The sequence below is a fragment of the Meriones unguiculatus genome, chromosome 2, assembly GCF_030254825.1.
Source record: "Meriones unguiculatus strain TT.TT164.6M chromosome 2, Bangor_MerUng_6.1, whole genome shotgun sequence".
NCBI lineage: Eukaryota > Metazoa > Chordata > Mammalia > Rodentia > Muridae > Meriones > Meriones unguiculatus.
The window spans coordinates 162,211,454-162,236,826 of record NC_083350.1 but is presented as its reverse complement, the minus strand read 5'-3'; the positions used below and the strand labels follow the sequence as shown (position 1 = coordinate 162,236,826).

The following is a 25,373-nucleotide window of genomic DNA, read 5'->3' as shown; positions in this document are numbered from 1 at the left end:
TTCAAGCTTCCGTATGTCAGCCTTCCGTATTTGGGGATGTCATGTCTTGAGCCCTAACATAACTCATAAAGCTCAGGAGAGACAGGGGTTTGCCTTTTCTTTCATTTCAGTATAGTGACATTTTGTTGGTAACTTTGTACAGCTATTAGAAAAATTATAGGTGGCGGCTCACCCCTTTTGTTCACCACACAGGACTCAGTTTTCTACAATAACCTTTTTTTTTTTTTAGCATTCCTTCCTTCATTAAAGATAAAAGCAGGAATAATTCCTCAAAGTATAAAAACAAATAATCAACAAAAATGTCCTACCAAAAACAAACAAACAAACAAACAAACAGCCATTTGTAACCACAGCACAAGTATGTAGAGACGGGATTGGAAGAAAGCACCCATTTGTGTATTTCCTTCTCCATGGAAGTGTGAGCCGAGTCTTGTCCACAGAGAATCTTGACTTTTGTTGGATAGTCCTGGAACTGTCCCATCTTTATCAACATCTTCCTTAATTGCAGGAGGAAATGGGACTTGAACCTGAAATCCAAACCACTTCCTTGAAACTCATCCAGTTTCCCTTGGACAGCACCTATGTGTACACTGGGCATATGCATTACTAAATCTCTGTTTTTCTCTAGTGTGACCAATTGCCTTACATGTGTGTTGTGACTCCTTCACTATCACAAGCCTGCACCCTTGAACTCTGAGCCAGGTGTTTGCCATGGCAACAAAACAGTGTGTTCTTCACTGAACAAGAGTTACATTTGTAACTCCTCTAGCCTGCAGATTAATATCCTACTGCATATTTGAGTCTCTTGGGTATTTTAAAGTTGCCTCAAAAATAATATACTTAAGGTTTAGGTCAGAATGTACTTCCATTGAAGATGGGACCACCCTCTTCTGTAGGCAGGAAAACTCTGATCACTGCTGTTCAAAACAACTCAGGTTTGCCTGGCAGTTGTGGCGCACACCTTTGATCCCAGTGCTCAGGAGACAGAGGCAGGGGGATCTCTGAGTTCAAGGCCAGTCTGCTGTACAGATTGAGTTTCAGGATAGCCAGAGCTACACAGAAAAACCATGTCTTGAAAAACAAATGAACAAACAAACACAATAACCGCCCCCCACCACCAAATAACAACAACAACAAACTCATGTTCAAATGTTTGTTTGTGTTTTGAGACAGGGTTTCTTTGCATAGCCCTGTCCATCCTGGAACTAGCTTTATATTCAAGGCTGGCCTTGAACTCAGAGATTCTCCTGCCTCTGTCTCTTGAGTGCTGGGATTAAAGGTGTGCACCACCACTGCCCAGCTTCACTCCTCTAGTGAGCTGCATTGTAAGTAACTTCCTCCATTCCTATCTCATTTCTGAACTCTTGCTTTGATGAAGAACATAGAAACAGTGGACAGAGGTCTCAGTCCTTTCTCTCTCTCCTCTCTTCCCCGCCCCCACACCTTCTCTCTGATACTTTCTTGTTTGTATCACTGTCTGTCCTGCTCTCCCAGCAACATCTCCCGAGCTTTCTTTCTAGAATGCATCCATACTGTTCTTTGTAAAGTGGGAATGTTGTTCTTCCAAGAACCTGGACACTTTTATGGTTTGAATATGCAGTGCCCCTCTCCCAGCCTTACGTGTATGAACACTTGGTCCCTAAACAGTCACCTCCTACTTAAAACTCATTAGTGACTTTCCCTCACCGCAGGGGTAAAGAGAAATTACTTCCTAGAGCTTAGCAGACCCACCGGTCTGCCCTTTCTTTCTCTAGACTTCCCAGAAGTTAGTGCCAAAGAGGTCTTGCTTCCTTCTACCATGGAAACTCTATACAGGTGATCCCACAAATGCTTCCTTCCCTCTTCTTTGTCTGAATGCCTTTCTACTCATCTGAATTCTAGGCTCAGCACCTCTTAGAAGCCTTCTCTTATCTCCTTAACACCATTAAACAGCCTCAGAGATTCTCTCAGAACCTCCCATCGTCTTGCTTAGACTCATTACATTCCCAACTTTATTTGTGATATTATCTCATAAGTTTTAACCTGCCTCTCTATTGTAAAATTCAGGAGGCAGGGAGAATCCCTTAATTATTGCTCATTTTCCTTCCCTAGACCAGCCATTATGCCGCAGAGAGTACATAGCTTTACCCCACCTTTCTGTGCAATGTAATTTTCCATAGGGGGTTTCTAGGATCCACTCTGTTTGACTGTAGGTCATGACATCTCCTATTCCAGAAAAGAAACTGAGTACCTAGAAAGCGGGACTCTTGCATAAAGAGGAAAGGAGCAATCTGAACAGGCAGGGCTTGATGATGCCCTGCATGCCCCATTTATTACTCTTTTCTCAGCAATTGCTCCTGCCTGAGTGCTTCACAACTGCCCATGCTTCATTGACATTAAATCTTACAGCTTCAGGTTTTCATTCTGAAAACTGAAACGTGGTCAAATAAGATTGTCATGGTCTCTCTTCTAAACCTACCTGTTGCTCCAGGGTTGTTGTCTCCTTTTCTGTTCCTCCAGCATGATTGCAACTTTTGCTAGGTCCATAGGAGCCCCATCTAGTGTATCCTGAGATCAGATGGATAATGATTAAGATGTATTGGAGATGACCCATAGTTTCATGACAAGGAAACTACCCTAATCATAACTATAAGAAATTGCCCTGGAAGCCAGGTTGCTATTTCTAATCTGGAAGCCTAATAGTAAGTTCTAGAACACTCAACCAAACGTCCATGACTCGGCAACTAATTGGAGTAATAGTGGAAGCTTCTCTAATTTCCATCCCTGTCTCTAACTTAGGCATCACCAGAGAAAACCAAACACACACCTTGGCGAGTCCTGCAGGATGCCCCCTTTTCAGCTAGCTCATGTCCTGTTCCCTCAGCATCTCCTATGCTGTTGAGAGCTGGCATCAGAGTGCACCTTTTTAGTGGACTAGAAAATCCCCCTCGAAGCTCCCCATCCTGCCTGCAGTTGACTCTCTATCCCAGTGGCTCATTCCCACAGTAAGCTCAGTAAATAGCTTCCCATTTTTCCTCTTGATTGGCACTTATTTCTGCAGCCTCACTTTCTACCTTCCAAAATAACTCAGCTGACTTTCACACTAATAGCTGCACCCTCTGAAATGGCCTCTCCTGAGCCCCCACATTTTGTTTGGACTTGTGCTTTCTGATGTGCATGGTGTGTTTTCTGTCTTCAGGGTTTCCTCCTGCCAGGGAACCTCAGCGGTTTCTACTTGGCCCTCTTCTCTTTTAGTGATGGTGCCCAGTCTTTAAGGTTCTTACATTTACTCTTGGGTTCCATTCCTAAATCATCACGTCCAGCCTAAACTTGTTCTTACTTTCTTCTCCAAGGTGTTCCAAAAGCACCTCAATCAATATATTCAAAAGCCACACCCCCATTACAGTAAGCTTCAGCTGCCAACTTGACGCAAACTTAGGGTCACATGGGAAGAGAGAACCTTGGTTAAGGAATTGTCTCCATCACATTGGCCAGTGGGCATTTTCTTGCCTGCTAATTGATATAGAGGAGCCCTGATTACTGTGCCATTCTTAGGTGGATGGGTCCAGGCTATATAAGAAAAGGCAGCTGAATGTGAGTCCGGGAGAGAGCCAGTGAGTGGCATTCCATGTTCTTTTCTTCCATTCCTGCCTCAGCTTCCGTTGATAACAGATTAACTCATAAGCCAAATAAACTCTTTCCTCCCTCAACTAGCTTTAGGTCATGGTGTTCATTTCAGCAAAGAAAGCAAACTAGGACATTCCTGAATCCCATATGTGTGCACAGAGGTATACATACACACATACTCTCTCTGTCTCTGTCTCTATCTCTGTCTCTGTCTCTCCCACAAACACAGGAACATGCATGCATACACTTCCTTGTAGTCATAGCACAACTGTACAACTAGCCAGGTGCCATCACTAACTGCTGGGCATTACCTTAGCCCCCTTTGTAATTCCCTAGGGCATCCCCTTTTCTCCACCCTTATCAATGCTGCTCCTGTTAGGACCTCTGTTAGAGTTTAGATCTGTCTTGTCCTTCAGAAACTCATATTTTGGACATCTGGTCCCCATCTGGTGGCATTGTTTGGGAGCCCGTGGAAACCTGTTGGAGGCGGGGTCTAGCTGCTGGAAGTAGGCCTTTAGGTCTGGGCCTTTGAAGGTTATGCCTGCTGTAGTTCTAGCATCCCTCTGTTTTCTGGTCCTCTGACATGCTTCTGTTGTCATGAACTTTGCCATGCCATCCTCAGCAAGAGGAACTGAATCCTTTTGGAATCATAAATCCAAATACACCTTGCCTCTCTTGGATTTTTTTTTTCTGTCAGATAGTTTTGTTAGAGCAAGGTGAATATGTGTGAGTTATTTGTTGTTGTTGTTACTAGGATAAAAGACCATGACTGGAAGCACTCACTGAAGCAAGAGCTTCTTTCTCAGTGAGAGTCCACAATAGTGGGTGGGCATGGCGGCAAATGGCCACAGCAGGATGCTTAGAAGTGAAGTGAGGCTGTAAACACTCAAAGTGCGACCCCAGGGATGAACTTCCTCCAGCAAGGCCACACCTCCTAACCTCCCTAAGTGGGAATGCCACCCTGGGACCAAGTGTGCAAACCCTCAAGTCTGTCAGGGACATTTCCTGGAAGGACCACAGCAATAACTACCACACCGTCACTGTCCCTAGAGCATCCCAAGGTCTCTGACTGGTTCTCTGCCTGTCATGCTTGTCTGATGTCTATGTGAGATCTCTGCTCAGGTGTCCAGCCATCAGGAGGACCATGTTGGGCCTAATTCATTGTGATTTATGAACCTGAGAAGTATGTAGGAAGCCTTTGTTTATACTTGTGGCTTGGCAGTAAAAAAAAAAGACTGGAAGAAATGCATGTCTGCCCAGGAGGAGTGGAATTTCAAAAGCTTGGCCTGGAGTGTGCATCTGTTGCATAAAATGAGTCCCTGCTTATGCTTCCACATGTGGTCTTGTCTTCCTGGGCCCTATTGATGTCCTTTGCCTCAAGGACACAGGACATGGCAGGGCCCCTCTGCTCTCCAGAGATGGGGCGGGGGAGATGCGCTTCCCAGCAGAGACTCTTCTGTCAGTCATATCAACAGGAAGAAAGAAAGTCAATACTAGGGCAACTGGCTGACTGCTCAAGTGGGCCTCATGTGGAAAGGAAATAATGGTCTGGGGATTCCACATATAAACATTTTTAAGATGCCAATAGTCAGCAGGCAGCCTTTCACATCAGATAATCTGTGAAGAGCGCCGGCATGTGGAAGAAGGCTGAGAGACACAGAACACCTCCCTCCCCCCATCTTCTCTGCCCCAGAAAACCCCACAGCTTGTTTGGAAGGAACAAGAAGAAAGGAGCCTCATTTTCCTTCCCAGTGCCAGACCTGGCCCTCCTGATTTACAGCAAGCCTTGGGAGGCTGAGCACTCAGTCTGAAGTTACTGCAGCTCCCTCTGTGCTGGTGTGCAGGGTGAAGCAGGGCAGTACAGAGGGTACTGGAGGCCGGCTGTGGCCAGCAGCTCCACCCCAAGTTACATAGTCTGTTAAGAGGCAACTTCAAGATAGAGTGGTAACGTCCACGGCCATGATGCCTGACAGCGACATGATGCCAGGCCAGTGACACTGTGGGATGCTGGCCCTTGCAGCCCATCATCACAGCACATAACACACATGAGCATGCTTACATGCCTACACAACTATACACGTCCACACAAATATTTACAAGCTATGGAACTTTTAGGCAGTAGCTGCCCTTTTGGGGAGAGTGCAGGGGGAACCCAGAGGAGTGGAAATGGGCCCAGGGAAGGAACACAAACTTGGCAGTAGAATTCCTGGCTCGATTCCATGATACTCTGGACCCTGTCTCACCTGGAAAGTTCTATTCTGTGCAGAAAGTCCTGCTGACAGATGAGGACAAAGCCAGGAATCATTGCTTGGACCCCAGGGCACCCACTGCCTGCTGGACTTTGCTTTGGGGTGGGGGTGGGCGCAGCAGCTAAAGGCATCTGACGCTGAAGCGATCTAAAACCTGTCAGTGGACAGATAGAGTCCTGGTACTTGCTTGCCGAGGTCTGGAGGGTTGCTTGGCTCTTCCCTGATCACCTGAATGTATTTCTGGGCATTCAGGAACTGGAGATACAAGTGACAGCTCCTTCCCCATTGTCCTTGGGTCTTGGGTCTTCAACAGATCTTTTCTGTGCAGGTACATTGAGAAGGGAAGGCTCTGCTGTCAGATGACTCCGGGTGGCAGCGCACTGAGGCTACCACACCTATCTGTCAGCAACATTAGTGTGAAAAAGTATGCCAAGGTGTGGCCATTCCAGGAGACCACACAAAAATGCATCAGCAAGGGGAAGGCTTGAACCAGAGGGTAGATGTCTGTGTTAGACTGAGGCCTTCGTCTCAAGTGGGAGTCTTCAGCTCTCCACTTCCAGGCCCTGATGCAAAGCTGTTACCTTCCCTCTCTAAAGTAAGTAGGTGGAAACAACAGAGGCTTTTATGAAGCAAAATCAGCTTGCTCAGGGAGACAGGCGCTGACTTAAGAATGCTATTAAAAGACATGGGAACATCCACATGGTGAGAGAGGAAATTGAAATGTCTGGGTTGGTTGGGGCCTTGATTTAGCTGTTGAAAAGGAAAGGAATGATGAGCTCACGCTGACAGGCTCGCTGCTTAATCAGAGGAATCTAGCAAATTAATAGGTAATTCCGATGGAAAAATGAAACCTCTCGTGGGTGGAACATTAATTATCACCCTGCTATCAAGAGAAGGTGGCGATGTGGATTTGTCTAGGAAGAAGGTAGGAGAGAGCGATTTTCAGGTTCAGTGGATCTCCCTTCCCCCTCCCACTTTTCCCTCCGCTCCCCTCTCTCTTTCCTCTTCATCTTCCTCCATTTCTCTCCCTCTTCCTCCTCCTCTTTTTTTTTTTTCAAAGCAAAGAGAAACAACCTAGGAGAGTAGAATTTTTTTTTTCCCAAGAGAAGAGAATAAGGAGTTTTGCAAGCAGGTCATTGCATGCAGCTGGTTCTTTTGTTTGCCCAGGAAGCTGCCCTCTGCAATGTGTATTGAGAGCAGGCTGTGCTCTACCCTAAGTTACTCTGTGTTGTATAAAACCATGTTTGCCTTGGGAAACTGCATTTTACAAGCAGTAAATGGACTTTCACTCCATTTTGAAGTCGGAGGAAGACTGCAGCCTCTGGGTGGACCCAGAAACGGAACCACCTGCTGGGCACCACCCATGCAGCACACACTGATAAATAGCTTATTCTTGGGAATAGAAAGGGGGCTGCCCTGTAAACTTATTGACAGTGAATTGAGATTATAGAGGCTCACTGGTGCATTCAGAGTCTATGAGGAAAGCAAACCTCCAAACATAAGTGAAAGTGACATACCAGATTAAGGAAAGGGTGTAACCCTCTCACCTGGACTCAAAAAAGAGATGGACACTAAACACTGGAATGGTGTCGCTTCACTCCAACCTACTGTATGATACCTGTGTGTGCCTCAAGTACCACAGACTCACATACTTGGATTAATTAGCTCCCTTCCCCTATGGTATCCCCTTGAAGGCTGGAGCAGCCTGCTGTGCCTGCCCACCTACCTGTTTGTATCTAGACCTGACATGTTTCCTGCTCCTGAACCAACCATCAGTTTCTGGATTCTCCAGTCTCTCCCTCAAACCTGGTACTTGCAGCTTCCATCTACTGGTCTGGTTCATTAGCTTATCTATGCAGACTTTTCCTCCATTTCTAAGCTTCTTAAATTCAGTTGCAACTTCTTTAACTTGTATCCATATCCATCAATCCATCCATCATCCCATCTGTGTGTGTGTGTGTGTGTGTGTGTGTGTGTGTGTGTATGAAAGTTAATATTAGTAATTAAGATGAGAATAAAAGAACCCATATTTGCCTTGGCTAGGCTTCCTAGTCAGATGGATTTTTATGACAGGCTGCTGTCTTTAAGTACACTAAACCTTCTGGATTTATTGTTAGACAATAAGTTATGACATGGTGGGAGGATCCAAGCATGTTTGTCTATGTTTCTGGCATAGAATATTCAGGACACCTGGGCTGGCTTTCATAAGAGGCAGCTTGCTCCATTTCCTCCTTGGCCAGTCCTGAGATGGGAGTTGTTTTGTTTTCATGCAGTCATGTAATTATGAGATAGGCTGCTCCTGACCTTTCCTAAAACCATACTGGTAGGTTGGTGAGGCCCAGCTCCTGGGCTGTCTGCTGCCTCACTGGGGCTAAGCTAGAGCTTCTATCATACCCAAACTGGGGTCATTCATGTTTTCTGAACGTCTGTGCACTGTTCGCACGGCTATGAATGAATTCTTCCTACTTTTCTCTTATACTTCAGCCCCCGATTCAGGGACTCTGCTATGGCTTCAGTACAGCACTCGAAGCTTCACTCTGTGAAGTCTAAGCCCTCATTAGAGTAAAAATAAGTGGGGCCTCTTAAAGCAACTCAAGTTGAGTACAGTCATTAGAGCAAAGCCTCCGTGATTGAACCCAGGTGACTTTAGAAGGAGAGAGTCTGAAGGGCTGAACATGTGCTCCCCACTCCAGTCCTCTACACTGTACTCATGAGAGAGTTAGCACTAGAAGTGGCTCCTTGACCTAGTACCTCCAGAGCTGTTAAGCAAGATAATCTTACTTTCTTTTTAACTCGGATAGTGATATTTGGTTTTGAGTAACCAGAAATTGACCAACAGCAATGCTCTTCTCCAGGAAGCCATCTGTGAATGCCTCCTAGCTACTAAATGAACTTGGAAAGAAATTTCCAAATGTCTCATCCATGCTTTTGCTATCACACCTTGGCTCACCCTGGGTGGTTGCTTTCTATGAACCTGGAAAGGGGGTAGTAAATCCTACATTTAGTTGCCCCAGGGACAAGCATGTGGTAGGAGCTTAACTGGAGCTAAGAGTCTATGACTTACACTGGATGGCAATGTGGGGACCCAGGATGAACTTCTGTTGGGGATGTTTGGTATCAAGAATAGGTCCTTCAATGGGATCTGGAAAGTCCAGGAAGAACGTACAAAGAAGCGTGGCTTATGAGGGGGTGCACTGACAGAGCCATTTACGACATCTTATTACTGTTACACCTGGATGAAGAATGTGTATGGGACCAAGAACTTTGTTAAATCTACGGACTCACCCAGAGCATCTCTTGGAACTAGTTTTAAAGAGTATATTAAGCAATCAATACTTCTCTTCCTTTTCAATTACGTATAGGACTCACCAGAAGATAAGGCTGTGGCAATTTGGGTCTTTTCTGCCTTTAGTTTCATCAGCTTCCCTCACTCTCTCCCTTTCACTTCCTCTTCCTAAGAGTACAACAGAGTGGGCTGACCACAGATCTAGTTGCATGGCAATGATGGCTGGCCTGCAGGCAGCCTCTGCTGTCTACACATGCTGGGAGCCAGTCACAAGCTGGTTAGGATGGTGTACCCCTGACAGGCTGCTACTGGCCATCTGTGAGTGATAAATCAGGCTCCACATGATGACCAAAAAGTAGAAGATTTCTTGCTAGAATGAGGGTCTTATGTACAGGAATAATATGGCTGCTTTTGCCCTCAACTATACATCGGTGATAGTGAGTCTTGGTTAAGCTTTTTGAACCAATGGACATTTTGCAGCATTCCTGTTGGATAAGAAGTTAAAATCTTATGCTAATTCCAGATAGCAGTGAGAACTCTGGGATGCCTTCTACCTCAGAGCCCAGGAGCCTTAGCCAAGATCACCATGGGGTGTATGTGCACCACCACAAGGACAGATGGCAGACACACCTTTTCAAGAATCAAAGTTGCTATAAACATACGAGAGCTTGCTAGGTCTAGATGCAGGTCATCTGAATGCTGAACCAAGAACCCCAATAAATGTTGTCTTTGTCTGCTCAAGTCTATTTTCTTGTTTTGAAAGTCTTCTGAACCAAAGCAAAAAAATAAATTGGGCAATGTTTTTTCCTAAGCCCAAATGAAGTGCCATCCACAGTTCTGGCACACACTCAAGAAACACATGAATGAATGATTTGAAATGCAGGCAAGCTGGCTTGGACATCTGTCACAGTGCTGATGGCCAGCATGGATCTGGCTGTTCCAGCTGGCTGGGTGTGGCACTGTGTCTTGTCTTAGTGCCCCTCTTTGAGGAGACTGGACCAGGCTACCCCTTAAGACAGAGGAAAGCCTTTCTTATTTTGTTCAGGAGATAGGATGTGAAAAATTTCGATACCTGTTTCTCATTGCCCATTTACCTCTGTCTTCATAACTGCCTGCTATGTATACAACACATTCCACCTCTCCAGCTCCCCAGACCAAGTGGCTGTGGTCAGGTCATGGAAGGCTGTTCCTTTACAGTTCCCACGTGTGGGAGCTCTATCATCTTCAACACCCCAGTTGTGACCAAGACTTACCCCCAAAGTTTTAAATGGCAGATCTTTAGCAAGGTCACCAGTCTCATGAACCAAGAATACAGTTTCTTAGGAAGCAATCACTTTGATCCTTGTTTCTCAGTAGTTTCCAGAAGAGTCTAGAAAAAGACGCAGAGAGCAAAGGGGGATGGCAGGAAAGGTGACAGCTTAATTTTACAGGAGTGTGGAGATATTCCGGCACCTTCATAAAGTGACACCAAGGGTCCTGTCAATCTCCTGACATTGGAAACCTCAAAAGGAAAAAACTTTCTGCCATCATAACTTTCTGAAATTTTCTCCAAGGTCAAAATCTTGCACGTGGAATACCTAATGGGAAAAGGCAACAAAATGGCAGCTAATTACAGACGAGCAGCTAAAACAGCAGTCTCCTCTGGAGAGTTTGTGCATGCAGGTTGAAGGATAAAATAAGGCTGAACAGTATTTGATTTCTCTGTGTTTGTCCAAGTCACTGGCCCAGCCAGGAAGGTAATATATGAAAAGGGACATTTTTGGAATAGTTGTTTTTGAATTATGCTCATGAAATATATACTGTGCGGTGGAGGACATGTGGGAAAGCTACATTCTGACCGCATGACTAATTTTTAAAGCCTTGTATAGAGAATACCCCGCCCCCACCCCTGAACACAGCTGGGTTATTCCTCTCTGGACTGAATGTGTCAATTTTGAATTGAACCAAAATGAAATTTTACTCCATCACGGCAATGTAAACCAAAGAGCTGGCCTAGCAGCGAAGGGCATTGTGAATAGTTTGTACACCAAGAGAGATATTACTTTATTAGTTTAAGAACATGTTTTACATAAAAACAGGCAACATCAAAAGAGCTCATTTGGTAAATGAACATAATATATCACAGATGATTTCATTCCACATTCACCTACAATTTATGAGCTTAAACTGAAGGATTAGGGGGAAAATTGGATCTCATTCCACCTTAATTCATGGGTACAAATTGTTTAAAAGTTATTTCATTGGGATTCCAAAATCAGACACTAACCTATGCCATCCGATCCATGCAAGTGACAGAGGCAGAATCTCCAAAGGAAATGTTGAAAAAAAAATTTTTTTTTCCCTCCAAATCAAAACCTTTCAGGAAACTTGTTAAATGTGTCAGGTCCCCAGCCCCCTTCTTTAGTATGCAGGAGCAAAATACTATTTAATTTCACACTCAACTAATCCTTTAATAATTTTCTTTCAGCCAGAATGAAAAAGGCTAATATTAATTTCCCGATAAAAATTTTTTAAAAAGTTGTCAAGGATATGACTTTAACCTTGGACCGGTTTCAGTATCTTTTTATTTATTCGAATACACCAAGGATTTAATGTCAAGGGCAAGTGAGGAACTTCCCCAGAGAACTAGTCTAGGTCTGTCCCTGACTATAGCTGATTGACTTGGAATGAATTGATGTTATTAGTATGTTTCACACCTCTTTAAAGTCCTACTCTTAATACCAACAGTTCTGAAGGCTTAAGCACTAATTACTTTAAATTAACAAAGTATGTCACAGTCAAAAATATACAATTTTACAGTAAAGCAACATTAAGCGTCTCAATTTAATTGACAACAACAACAACAAAAAGATAATGAAAAAAATGTTGGAGAAATTATTGGGATGGTTGAGAGACTGCCTTTTCCTGACAGAAAACAGTGAATCCATATCCCTTGTTTGTCTCCATGGGCTAACTGCATGATCTCAGCACCTGCCAGTTAGATGTTCACTTACCGAAAAAATGACCACAGAGGCCTCTGTGTGAGAGCCAGCAACACAAACAAACAAACAAAAATGCCGAAGCAGAGGCATTCTAAACCTCTACCTTGAATTTCCTGTTTCCCACCAGTTTATGACCCTTGGTGCTACTGGCTGGCTGGCTGCATATTTGAGATGATTAAAAAACAAAAGAGCAGCTCTGAGCACCTCCCCCATCTGTATGTAATTACATACAAACTAAAGATTCCATCTGACGTCCGGGGTCCCCGATCTTAACTGTTCCATGTGTAAGCACCGGAGAGCCCAATTGTAAAGCACATTTGCAGTCATCAGATGTTTCATATGTCCTCATGTTCCCCTGATTTATTTGCCTCTAAACAGGGGAGTATGAAGTGTGTTATTTTACGATGGCTTCAAATCTAAATTGCCAAACGTTTGTTAATTGCTGGGGGCAATTTTTTTATCCACCATTCTCCCAACAGTCTAGAGGAGCTTCATGAAACCCGAGGACTAAACTTGGAAATCCAGATTTCCAAAGAAGCATCTATCTGACCCTCTACACAGCATGCAAACTACTGACAATGCTCTACTGGGTCAGAGAGTTTTTTTTTTTTTTTCCAAATTCCCAAAGGAAGTGGCAGGCAGCTCAGGGGAAAAGTGGACATTTGAGCTAATGAACTTCAAGTTCTTAAAAATCTTTAGACAAAAAAAAAAAAAAAAAAAAAAAAAAGCCCACAATGGAAAATATTTCATAATATATGCTAGGTAATCCGTTAGAAAAAAGCATGCCCAAATGGATAGTTATGTTAAAATTACCATCTCGATTCTTGGTGCATTCCAAACCTTTGGAATCGCAATGAAGGCAATGTCCCAGAATTCTTGGTGTTGAGTTTTCCTCAGGAGTTGAGAAGAAGAGTGAGATGTGCCAGCTTACTCTTCAGTACAGGCCCTGATCAACAAACTTCAGCCTGAGGCACATTTTTATGGTCAAATTAAAAACCTTCCAGAATAGGAGTTTATCATGGAAATGCTGACAGGGCTTTACCCAGAGAAGGGCTAGAGGCAATACAATAATGTGAAGAAAACTCTCCCTCAGCACAACTGCGTTTCAGCACAGGGGATAGAGTTGTCTAGCGAATGCCTTTGGCGAGCAAACAACCATGATTTAACGTGCTTGAGTCCTGGGTATTTGGTAGCTCTGTGACCCTCTGAGCCAATTTTTCTTTCCTTTTTCTTTTTTTTTTTTTTCCTCTCCAACTGAAATATGCCTCAAAGGGTAAAGGATTGCAATTTTAGCCTTCATTCACAGACATACTGTTCTCTTTCAACACTATCTGACAGGCCTGCTAACCACCACTAAGCAGATTGCAGGGAGGTCACAGTGAACAAACATCAAGTGTTTTCCGTTGTTTATTAGCGTTTCCCCTCTACTTATGTTAATCTGCACCTTGTGGGAGTCAGATGAGGGCTACAGCCAGAACATTTCCAGGGACTGAAGATCTTAACTTTCCCTTCTAATAGTTTGGAACAAATCACATATTTATTGATCATGACAAATAAAGTAGTTTCTGCTACAATGTTGAGGGGGAAATGAATTCATTAATATGAATGGGTCTCATCTACAGAATTGATTTACAGGAAGCAAGTAATGATTGTTCAACTACTCTACTCTCAAATGGAAAGATTCCTTTAAATGCCACAGGACAGGACGGGTCCTGTTGGTAAAGGAAGGGCAATCCCATCACCAGACTACCACCATAAGAGTTATATTCAATACTCAAAAATATGGGAACACTCATGATGGTCAAGTGGATAATTACAGAGATACACAGCCATAATGGCACGTAGTTGTTCTATGATACATAAAATAAAAAATAAGATTGATTTGGTTATAGAAATTCAAAGAACACCACCACTTAATTATTTCAAACTGAAACTATTCTGAGAATGTTGAGGGGGAAAAAATTAGTGTTGGCTAAAACCAAAGCAATCTGGATGCAGCAAGTCGTCAGCCTTGTGCTTGTCTGTTGCCCCTCTGAGTAACAGCTCTGACATCCAAGCTCCTGGTAGCTTAACGCTGGGAAGATTACTGAATTACTGCATTCCGTCTGATTGCTCAATATTTCTACTTGACAGGTTGCATTCCACTATTTATTCAGCATAGATCACTGAAATTCTAGAGGGATGTGCTGCGATCATCCTTCTGAATGGGCTCTGAATTCTGAGCTGTCCTTCTGTAGCATGATGAAAAAATGTCGATGGAAAAAAATGCCAGAGCCCTGCGCTGTGGGCCTATGCCCCTGGATACTGTGGCCGTATGTTAATGACCAGGGGGAAAGCAGTAATTCAGAGACAGGAAAGTGGCACTCTGATATTTCCCATAGGGTGGTTTTTAGTCACATACATGGAGTCGAGGCTCAGCTATGCCATTACTTGTTTATCCTGGAATGGTGCTTTGCTTTTCTGTTTCAGAGAAAGTAGTGATTTCCGATCAGCTCTAGGTCCTATACCAACACCCTTCCTGGTGGTCTGTGCCCTGTCCCTGCTCCCAACACCCAATTCAAATGATACACTGCTTTATATCATTTTGTGATTTTATGTGCTATCATTTCTGGACTCTCTAAAAGAAAAAAAAACCTAAATAAATGTTATATTTAAGTGTGGAAGAGCAGAAATGCTGGATCCTGCCATTTGAAAGTCTATATATGTGTGTGTGTGGAACATAGTTTATAACTGTGTATAAACACAGCCATTGAAGACTACTGTGGAGTTTAAAAATAAAGACCTGACTATGGAAAGGTTGTTCATAACTTCTAAGACATCAAAATACATCCAAAGTAAGAAGGAGAAAATGAGGAACTTGTAGCCATTCTGGAGCCTATCACTGTTTTCTCTCCTCACTCAAAGCTGAGAAAACATCAGGGCAACATTTGTGTTGGGCCCTGCCTCCCACACACTGCTGAATCCTCCTGAGCGTGGACATAAGGAACAGGAAAGCCCACATTCTAAAATGCAATCAGCTCCCAAAGAAACTTAGGCCTGGGCAGACAGATTGGGTGACAGGAGTGAAAAACCAATCCCAGTCAGGCCTTGGCCCCAAACCAGAAAAGTAATGCATCCCTCCTGGATGCCTAGAGACAGTGCTATGGCAAAGAAAGTCATGGGTGGGAGTGGCAGCTTCAGCCTCCAAGGTATCTTCTGGGAGGCTTGCAGGTCCCTAGAGTTACTTATGGAACTGGTTTATTTCTACAAAACCTGTGTTTCCACTGTACTTTTCCTTCTGTCACTTTGCAAAGTGCTCGCCTCTTGATCCCTTGTGCCCCAGGTCTTTTGTATTCTGTGTTGGTTTCATACTGGTGGCTACAGTCCCGTGTAAAAGCAGCTGAGGAAAAAAGAAAGAAAAAAAAAAGAAAGAAAAAAACAAAAAACAACCCACAGGACCTTGCTTTCCCTTGCTGGTTGGATTTCCAGCCCTGTAGAGCACCTGATAATTTATTGCTCTTTTCACCAATTATTTCTAGATCTCTTCTGATCCTGAGCAGACAGATCCCAACTCACCAAGCACAAGCCAAGGCTAGGTGGCTCCCCAGGGGTCTGCCTGGCACTAGCAGCAGCTAATGGGGAAGCAGCATTTCAGGGGACGTCATCGGCACATCTTTGTATGGAGCCAGGGAGAGACACTGTCAGTCACTTGGGTCAGGCTGCCACAAACCTAATTCCCCCCAATAAAAGCAGAAAACTCTCTGCAGCTAACCATAGGAAGGACTTAGGAAAATAACTCCCCTTCTTCAGAAAATAGTTGGGAAAGAGGGGTGCATCTGCTGACATTATAAAAACCTGTCATGTCCTAAATCCGCAGAGAAGGATCGGCAGTGTTTCATCCTCCATGCTCTTCTTGTGTGGATGTTTTAGGGTCTTAATGACGCCCCTTGGTCTGCAGTAAAATTAAGAACTATGTGTGAATATACTCAAGGGTCTGAAAAGTTCCCCAGCAAGGATTCTCAAGAAAATTCTGTGCACTCAGAGGGCTAATGCGTGCTATGTTACATACTGCAGATCTTTGCTTGACTGATGAAAACATTCATTGCTTCTATGTTAAAAAAAAAAAATCTCAAATTCTCCTTAACCCTTTAAGGACCCCTATTAGCAGCAAATTACCGTTGTCATCACAAACACCACATGCCTTCTCATTCAGTGAAAGGGAACTTGCTACAAAGGTACCCAAGACATACTTTCTGTTCTGCCATTCAAGCATTGAGTGCTAGATAGATCAGATGAACCTGTTTTACAGAAGTTTGGGGGAAAGGGGGAATCTCAGAGTCTTAAAGGGTTAAGCTAGGAGTAAAAGGGTCCTATTAAAAGGGTGAGTTGGGGGAGCGAACAGTCTCAGAGGAGCTGGGGGAGTAGTCTTCTGATTCCGAGTTGAGTTCTGGTGGAGCTGGCTGTGCCTTGTACCGGCTCCTCACATCCTGGTTGCGTCTTCGTCGGAAAACCTGCCTCTCCTTATCAAGAGCGGTGGTCTAGCAGGGGCATAAAATGAGAAAGAGGACAATTAGGCCAAGGGACATGGCAGGAGAGACTCTAGATGTTCTGTAGTTGGAAAGTATGCTGGCCAAGTCAACCTGCCCATCATGGCTTGCCAACACTCACCATTCTTGCTCACAAAGCCAGTAGGCACAGGCAATGCCACAGTTTGCAACCCACCCAGTGCTAGCTGCTTCGTTTCTATTACCCAGTGGCATTCAGAACCACCCCCCACATTAAACATGAGCTTCAGTCCTTTGTGTGTGACAGGTAAGAAAGCCCTTTGGGTTATGTTGGCCCACATGCAGCTTAGGGCACAGGAATAATAAAACTGAAGGGTGATAAAGTTGTCAGATACAGTGACTGTAGAAACATAGTCACAAGCTCTCCCTGCTGTGTTAGCAATTTTCACTCTAAATGATCTTGTTGTCTCTTGATGAGGAGATATGGCAGACCTTGGGAGGGGCTGGGTGAATTTTAATGAAGCCAAAGTCTGAAAGGAATGAGATTAAGCCCAAGGACTACTAAAGGGGTTCACTTTACAAAGTCCATTTTCATGAAGGTGAGTTTTCTTCTTTTTTTCCCCTTCTTCTTCTTCTTTGAGAAGTTCAACCTTTTGTCTCTATGCCTCATTTTCGCAAGGAAACCTTGAGTAATCTCCAGTATGTGCTACCTGGCTGTAGCCTTAGAAGTTACTGCAGCATCAGTATGGGGACAGAGTGTGACTTCATTTCGTATTTTATTGGTATGAGGAAGGACTGGTCCACTCTAACAAAACCTTAGCAGAAAGCAGAAAAGCAGGTACAAAGCCTAAAGAAAAATACTGAACATGGACCACAGTGGAAAGCAAAGGCTGTCATTGCCTGAAAGTGCCTGTTTAAAGGGACATGGCCTGGAGGCTATGTTCTGCTTTTAGGAGATTACTTCCCCTCTTCGAGGATATCTGCCGCCATTTTTTTCCTCTTGAAATTTTACTGTTAGTTTCTTCAAAGAACTGAGATAAATTTATAGCCAGCCTGGTTCTGAGAACAAAGTGAAAACTAAGCCCCTCATACGATTGCAGAATAGCATTAGAACAATCTCAGATCTAAGAGAAAGCAATCAAAGTTTCAAAATGAAGTAATAAAGAGCGAAATAGCGACAGCGCGTAGAAGCGGGCAGTAAATGGCTTACTTAGGCTGTGCCGTTCCCACTTTAAAAACGATGCTCACGCTGAGTAACAGTGTTAGAAGCCAATGAGGGCGATAAACTTTAATAATTCACTTCTCGCTTCACAGAACGTCTAAAACAGCAATCCAATGGCCGCTCTGTTGAAATGTCTGCCTTGTTTCTGCCCCTCATTGAATTTTAAAGGAGCTCGTATGTGTAGTTTTTGGTCTCATACCCACCAATTTCATGAAAACCTCAGCCTCACAAACCCGAATTCCTAACTTTATTTAAAACATTGTAAAGTCACAACACATGGTATTTTCCTTTTCAAAGCAAACTGAGAATGTTCTGTTTGTGTGGAGTTGGATGTTTGTAGAAAAACAGATGTCTATTTAGTCTGTCTAACATAAAAGGCATTCTGTAGTTAATCCAAGGGTAATATAAACTCGTCTCCTGGTCATAAAAAATATAGTTGTGTTTCTACCTTTCTGGGGATGAAAAACTCACTGGCATCAGACGGGGATGCTGATGAAGGACCACAGGCGGTCAGACATGGGAGGACTCCGCGCTGCCCTGCCTGTGGCTGACTGTGGGCATTCATTCAGCTCCATCAGTGTGAAACACAAGGCGCAGGCCTCTCCTCACACAGAGCTGCTCCAGATAAAATAGTGTTGGAAACCTTAAACGGCCGGGGCTTGCAGAAGGCTGATGTGCTCTTTCCTTTTCTCTCCCTAACTTGATGCAAGGTAATGTCTTAGAATTAAGCGATGGAAGCAAGAGAAAGCCTCTATATCAAGAGAACGCCTCCTCCCTTCCTCTGTGCTCTCCCATCTCCGCAGGCGACATATCAAGACTCACTGAAATAGAGTTTAACTGTGGGTCTCCTTCTTGAGTTCTCAGGGACCTTCAAATATTCAGTCCTCGACCTCCCTTAGATGACTACCTGTCTATTCAGCTACTCTAAGTCACATGCCACCGAAATGGGACCCTTCTTCACAAACACAGAATGGAGTTGATGCAGAGGCTGGCGGCATTCGTGGTGAGCCCTTTCACCGACGGGCCCCTCACTTCCACTTTTCTTTCTTCAAATTGTCTTGAGGGTGCTCATACTGTCTTCCTTTCTTGCCCCTCTGCCTAGAGAAGCCTTACTCTGCCTTAAGTGCTCCATTCCACCCATCCTGCCAATCTCCCTAATTACTAGTTTTCTAAATGTTGACCTTCTGGGATGAACCTCTGTGTGCTTACATGTTTTCAGAGTTCATGGCACTTCTTAGAAAGGTGTATGGGTCATGATTGCATGTTCTGGAATAAGGTTCAGATGACAGTTTATATTGGATTTACAGATGCTTAGGAGTGAAAGAGGCTGTCCAGAGCCTCTCTGTCCAGGACACTTCTTTATAGGACTAAAGCCAAGGCTCAGCATATGGAACACTTGCCCAGGTACTGCACTGAGAACAGAACTCATGTCTCTTTCACAAGGCCCAAGCAAGCACTGACTCTGTAATCTATTGTAACAACATAAAGCAGAGTCTTCATGTTTGCACTCCATTCTCATCCCAAGTAGCAGGGAGAAAAGCCTGGCCACGGACAGTATCCAAAACCAAAGCCTGAGGGGACCCACATGCTGCCAATCAGAGAAACTGTGGGGGAGCAATAAGTCACTATCCACCTGGTTAACCCACTTTGAATCTGGGGAACGGTGACCTCCTAGGCCTGGTGTTCAGCAAAGAAATGAGGGTTTCCTGCCCACCTGGGTCACTGCATCCTTATCAATAACTGTAACTGAAGACCACCTAGTGGGTAGCCCGCTCTGTAAGCCTTTGCTCCCTGAGCCCCGGCACATCCTGTTTCTAGCTCTGTGGACTGTGGTTCGTTTTAGGAGGTTGGTCCATTCCCACAACAGTGTGGTACATAGTGCATTCAGTGTGTGAATTCCTGCATAAATCATGATTGACCATTTTCCTTCCCATCTTATAGAGTCTATGAAGGGCCACGGTCAAGTCTTAGATGCCTTCTCTGAATTCTCCACAGTTCACAGCACACAAAAGATACATTATGAACTTTGTGGCTATTGAAATATGAGGAGTTCCAACAGAGGTCATCTACTTCCCTCTGGGGTACCCAATCTCCAGTACATCCTGCAAGTAGCTGACAGGTCAATTTCCACAAGGTCCAATTTATTTACAATTCCTCATAAAGTCTCAATCCTTGCCCCAGCCTTGGCAATGGACTGACAGTAAAATTTTCCAGTGTCTAGTTCCTGCTCTTACTCAAAACTGATTCATAATATTAGTAGATCCATTGTGAACCTTTAGCAGACAGTGGCTCTTCTAAAATAACATCTTTTTGCTCTGCTTACCTTAGCCAATTCTACCCTAGTTGCCTTTTGGATACCTTTCCACTCCCATACTAACTACTGTAAAGGTGACCCTACACTGTCCATGAGAGCAAAAAGGGTGGGCTTACCACTAGAAGCAAGCCTCAGCTGACAGGCTCAGGATAAACACCTACCCAGGCAACAGGGCACCCTGAAACTGTCTCTGGAAATTGACCTTCACAATGAATTCCAGTTTTTAAAATTTTTTTTTTAAGATGGCTTCGCAAATCCTATATGTCATGACATTGAAGTCAGAGACAACTCAGTGAGAACAGTGTGGATCCAAAAGGGAACTTGGCTTTGAATGAGTGCCCAATCTACCCAACACCAAACAAAGCTAGAACCCACTCACAGGCCTGTCTGGTTCTGTACTATGGTAAATTTTGTTTGTGGCTGAACCACGCTAGTCTGGGTTTTCTTCCCATAACATCATGACAATCACTCACATACCTCTGAATTCACTTGATTGGCCTGGCAGAAGTTGCTCACCACCTCTTCTTTTGTGCCCAGCCTAATGTATGTATTCTCCAGGACCTAATCACAGCTCCTCTCCTACAGCACATCACCCCCTAACTCCTCTGGCAAAAACCTTCTTGACCAAACCTTTTGTGTTGAAGGTTCTGTTCTCTCGCCACCTTTTCCGTGAAGATTTCTCAAATCTCATGTAAATTCCTCTATGCTACAACCAGAAACTTCCAGAATACTTGTCAGACTGTGGCCTATTAACTGGGCATGTGTCACACACCTCTTATTTAATCCAAGATTCTTTTAGGTAACTATGCACTTTCCGGATAAGATTATAAAATAGAACTCCTAAATGCTCCATGAAAATTTAAAGCAAGAAATGAGTCTGTTTCAAATATTAGCAACAGTATTCCTATATCATATAAAATCATTTCTCTGCTATTCATGCATTTGCCCATTGCTGTTTCTGTTCGTGGTTGTTGCTGCCATTTGTGATCTTTTTTAAAGTTTTAATTAGAGTCCTCAAAATTAGTATACTTCTTAGTACGGTTGACTATTTATAGTTGGATTCTGTAGCCCCTTAATGCATTTCAGAAAGAAAACAAAACTGTTTTTAGTGATGTACTCTTAAGAGAAATTGTCATGCAAATGTGAACAAACTGGAAACCCTTCCAAAACATTTGCAGCATGATTTGTCCGCTGAAGTGTTGTGTCACACATTTAAATTCTGGGCCATTTCTGAAAGGGTGAGAGGCAGTTTTACTTATTCAGTTATTTTTCAATCAAACATTCAAGATTCTCAGATATCAAAGATTCTTATTGTCTCCTTCTCACTGCCTATTCTTTGCAAAGTGAGCGTTTCTTATGGTATGGGCTGAATGTTCCATTAACATATAAGACTTCCTGACTGGATAATTTTGTAACTTATTCTGCTCAGTGTTTGTGGTTTTGTTAGAACTAGCATGCATAGACTTGCTATTGAAATCTCAAGTGCCTTTTCAGAGAGTCTCCATTACATTAACAGCCCCTAATCTCAAGACTGTTAGTATCACATTTTGATGCTAATTATCACAGGTTAGAGGTGAGCAAGGGACCCTCAGGATTCCAAGGCTGATCAGTGGTAACTGAGTTACTTCAAATGCTTGTATGCCTTGGTCCCCATGCTGTGCACTGGGGAGCTTAGTTGAAAGAACATATCATTGGAAAATGAGATGTTGTAGAGAAACAGACTAATGTCAGCCCATCCTGTATCGAAGAAACACCACAAATACCCACCTCCTTCTGTTAGCTTTTGACTCTGACAAAGCCCCTGGCTGCTACTGTAGCAGGTGACAGATGGCTGTAATATGCCAGTTACCACAGCAACTCAGGTACCTGCATATGACATAGACATAGCTGGGGATCTAAAAGGAATTAACATCTATCCTGTTCTGGGCCTGCCGCAACACCAGGCACACTGAAATAAAAGGCAACCCTATCTAACCAGAAGAATTATTTGGCCAGTGACCTCTTCTATTGATGATGAAGTAAGCCAGTGTCCGCATTCTACTCAACTTGAAAACATGCACGTATGAACTTGAACTGTATCTGTCTGGTCCTAGTCCCCTGCACCGTTTAAGAGGGAAGGACCACAGTGGTTGGGGAAGGCTTTGCGGGAGGTGGGAGTGTGAACTGCAGAATCAGTTTTGTCTTTACTATTCGAAGCATCATACTTCTCTGTGAATGCCTATTTTGTCTGGTGGTTTCTGCTTGTTCCTCTTGAATTAGCTTTCTGTCTTAGCTGAGCTGGTGATGTGGCTTTGGACATACCTCCTACCCGTGCTGTCTTCTTGCTTCCGTGTGCAAGCACTGAAGGAGGAGCTCTCAATGCCTGAGCCCCTGAAAGTGTTCACCTATGAAATTCCACCAGAATGCTTAATATCACCATCAATCTACTGTAATGGGCTGTGTTTTCTCTTAGCAAATAATAGACTTTACAGTCTATGGATCAAAAATATTTCTCCTCTGCAATACAGGCAGGATTCGCAGGGGATGTACTTCATTTCTTGGGCAGCGATGTTTTCTGTCATGGCAGTAATTATTGGATTTAAGAAACTACATTTTTCAAAGGCGCAAGTGTTGATGACTTTCCCTCTTTAGCTTTTCCTAATTTATTGCCAGCCATCACAACGAGTCTTCATTTCATTAATAAAAGAACATTATTGTGCATTTTGCCTTTTAGCCCATCCATTATTCATACTACCTAGGAGGCTGGGGCATTAATCTCAGGAACCCGCTCCTTGCTAACCCTCACTCTGTAGGGACTAGGTTATAATTTGCTTGCCATTAAAATTAAACTAACAAATCGATATCTGGGTATCCCTTCTTGTTTTATCCTGTTTATTGTCATGGTCAGTACGGTTTTGTTTTATTTGGTTGTTGTGTACTCTGAGGACCTTGCCAGAGGTTCTGGAGACATAGACATGGATATTCCCTAGAGTAAAAGTCACAGTTAAGACGGCAAAAGGAGGCTTGGACAGGATAGAACCAAACAGCCTTCCAAGTGGCTTTCTCAAGGTGACTTTCTGAAACACCATTTCCCATTTTCCTGGGAAGGTTGACTACGTTCTCCTATGACACTATCTTGACCAGACACAAGATTTTGAGATTAGGTGCTTAAGAGAGTCGCAACTAGCATGACTCTGATGCCTTCACAGCCTCTGTCTGAGGTGCCAGTGGTGGCCATCACAGGACATTGGGCTCAGGCCTCCAGAGGACCGAATTTACTTTCTTCATGTGCTCTGCAGCCCCCGGCTTTCTTATGGAAACTGAACTGCCACGTGTCTGATCCTTAACATACTAGAGAGTTAATGAATTACCACAGACAGGGTTCATCCTAAGCAAAAATTTAAAAGCATAGACTAAGTCTTACAAGTGTGTCAGGGGCTAGGTGCTTTTCTTACAAATACAGTTTTGGCTGAGCCAAAAAACTTATTTACTCTGGGCTGTTAAAAATGAAAAATCTTAGAATATCTTAGATTTGGTCTGATTACCTCAATGCTGCTCTTTTGAAAAACAGATTTAACCTAAAATTTTTTACTTTGGAGTTCAACTATTCATTCATTAATTTAACAATGATATAATTTTAAGTAAGTCCCATCCTTAGTCTCATGCAGTTTGCGTTTTTAGTAGATGGTTCTTTTAATCCAGAACCACCCTTCTCCCCTCAAACCCAGAGGTCAGGAGACTTTGCAACAGCCCAGATAGCTAAGTTTCAGGTTCAGGACGTTTGGTTCTGACGCAGCTTCTCAAATCTGCCACAGTAGGACATAGGCAACCACAAGCAGCATGTCAATGAATGGATGTAACTGTATTCTAATAAAACTTCTTAAAAAAAAAAAAAAAGAAAAGAAAGAAAACAGGAAGAAGGCTAGATCCCACCCATTTGTTATAGCATGCAAATCCTGTCCTAGAGGACAGCAGCTAAAACTCTTCACTGATACTCTCCGCTCTGTCTACCCTGAGGGAAGGTATGTGTTGGAGAGGCTCATTAAAGCTCAGGAGCTTACCCTGAAGAAATTATTAGGAAAATTCATGATTCCTCCTCAATAATCGTCCGTTTTCCCAGGAGACTCTGTCTCTGCTCTGAGTGGATTTTTCTCGGAAGTGAAGGGAACAACAAGGCAATCTTGCCTGAATTCTGCTTTGGGGATGGGGAAGATGAGTAAGTGAGAACCCAGGGCCTTCCTGCCACCAAAACTCTCTGCTGGGCTTTAACCAAAGTTCAGTCACCTCAGGTGTTAAAGTGGTATTTGCTTCTCCTGTATCTGAGAACCCTTTGGCTTCAGCTTGTGAACATTCACACTCTTGGTGGACTACACGCTGATCCCTGGGATGAGGGGGTCCCTTTCCTTCCGGATTATTTGTGTCTGATGTCTGCTTCTCATCAGGAAATGTGATTACCGACCCACTTGCAAAATGTGGCAGAAATGAACATGTAGGAAAGGCTGTCCATGTTTACTTTTAAGTTAAAAAGAGGGATAGTGAAGTAAAAATAGGCACCAAAGAGTATTCAGTTCATACTGAATTGTCCGGGTCTTGGGAGGTGGGGGGGGAATAGTCTCCCTTCAAGTCGTACCTACTGAGGAGAGGACTTAGGAGTCATGTTTTTCTCTCCCTAGTAGTTACAAGTTGAAGTTACAGAAAGACATATATGTTGTTGAAATTCCCTCAGAAGGGGCCTCTGAAAACAAATCAAATGAAAGAAAATCAAAACTAACCAGCCATCGGCTTGGCTTGGCAAAACGTGGCCCAGGAGGCTCATTATTCCTGCATTTATTCATTTTTCAACTTAACTTTTTTTTTTTAACTTATTTTTGAAGCAAGGTTTCACTGTGTAGTTCTGGCTGGTCTGGAATTTGCTGCATAGACCAGGTTGGCCCTGCACTCATTGAGATCCTCCTGCCTCTGCCTCCGAAGTGCTGCGATCAAAGGCATGTACCACGCCCAGCTAGCCCTGCTTTCTTGCTGAAATAGATATGGAGAGTGCTTTCGATTTTTCCGGCCTGGCCTGAGACCTCACTCAGGTTATTAAGGAACAACTGCAGGACTCAATGCTCCTTGCTTTTTTCTGGAAGCTTCTCTGTCATTAAAGTATGTTTTTGAAGTTTCTCAATGACTTGCTGGATGCTTTAAACTCACCCCTCTGTTACAGAAGAAGCTAAGGGTTGGTATGGGGTTTAGAAGAAACATTTAATCCC

The 25,373-nt window shown here is 43.6% G+C and overlaps 1 protein-coding gene across 8 annotated transcripts in view; it reads right to left on the bottom strand.

The window, feature by feature from the left end:
* Window positions 1-13,347: 13,347 nt before the first annotated feature.
* Dclk1 (doublecortin like kinase 1) overlaps window positions 13,348-25,373 on the bottom strand; it is a 280,821-nt gene continuing 268,795 nt past the window's right edge. For 7 of the 8 annotated variants that reach the window (XM_060378335.1, XM_021637555.2, XM_021637553.2 and 4 more), the window contains one exon: window positions 13,348-16,639. In XM_060378335.1, the coding sequence (XP_060234318.1) occupies window positions 16,582-16,639 (58 nt within the window). In that variant the 3' untranslated portion in view covers window positions 13,348-16,581. Of the gene's footprint in view, window positions 16,651-25,373 lie in introns of all 8 variants that reach the window. The other variant, XM_060378336.1, reaches the window with a different exon arrangement.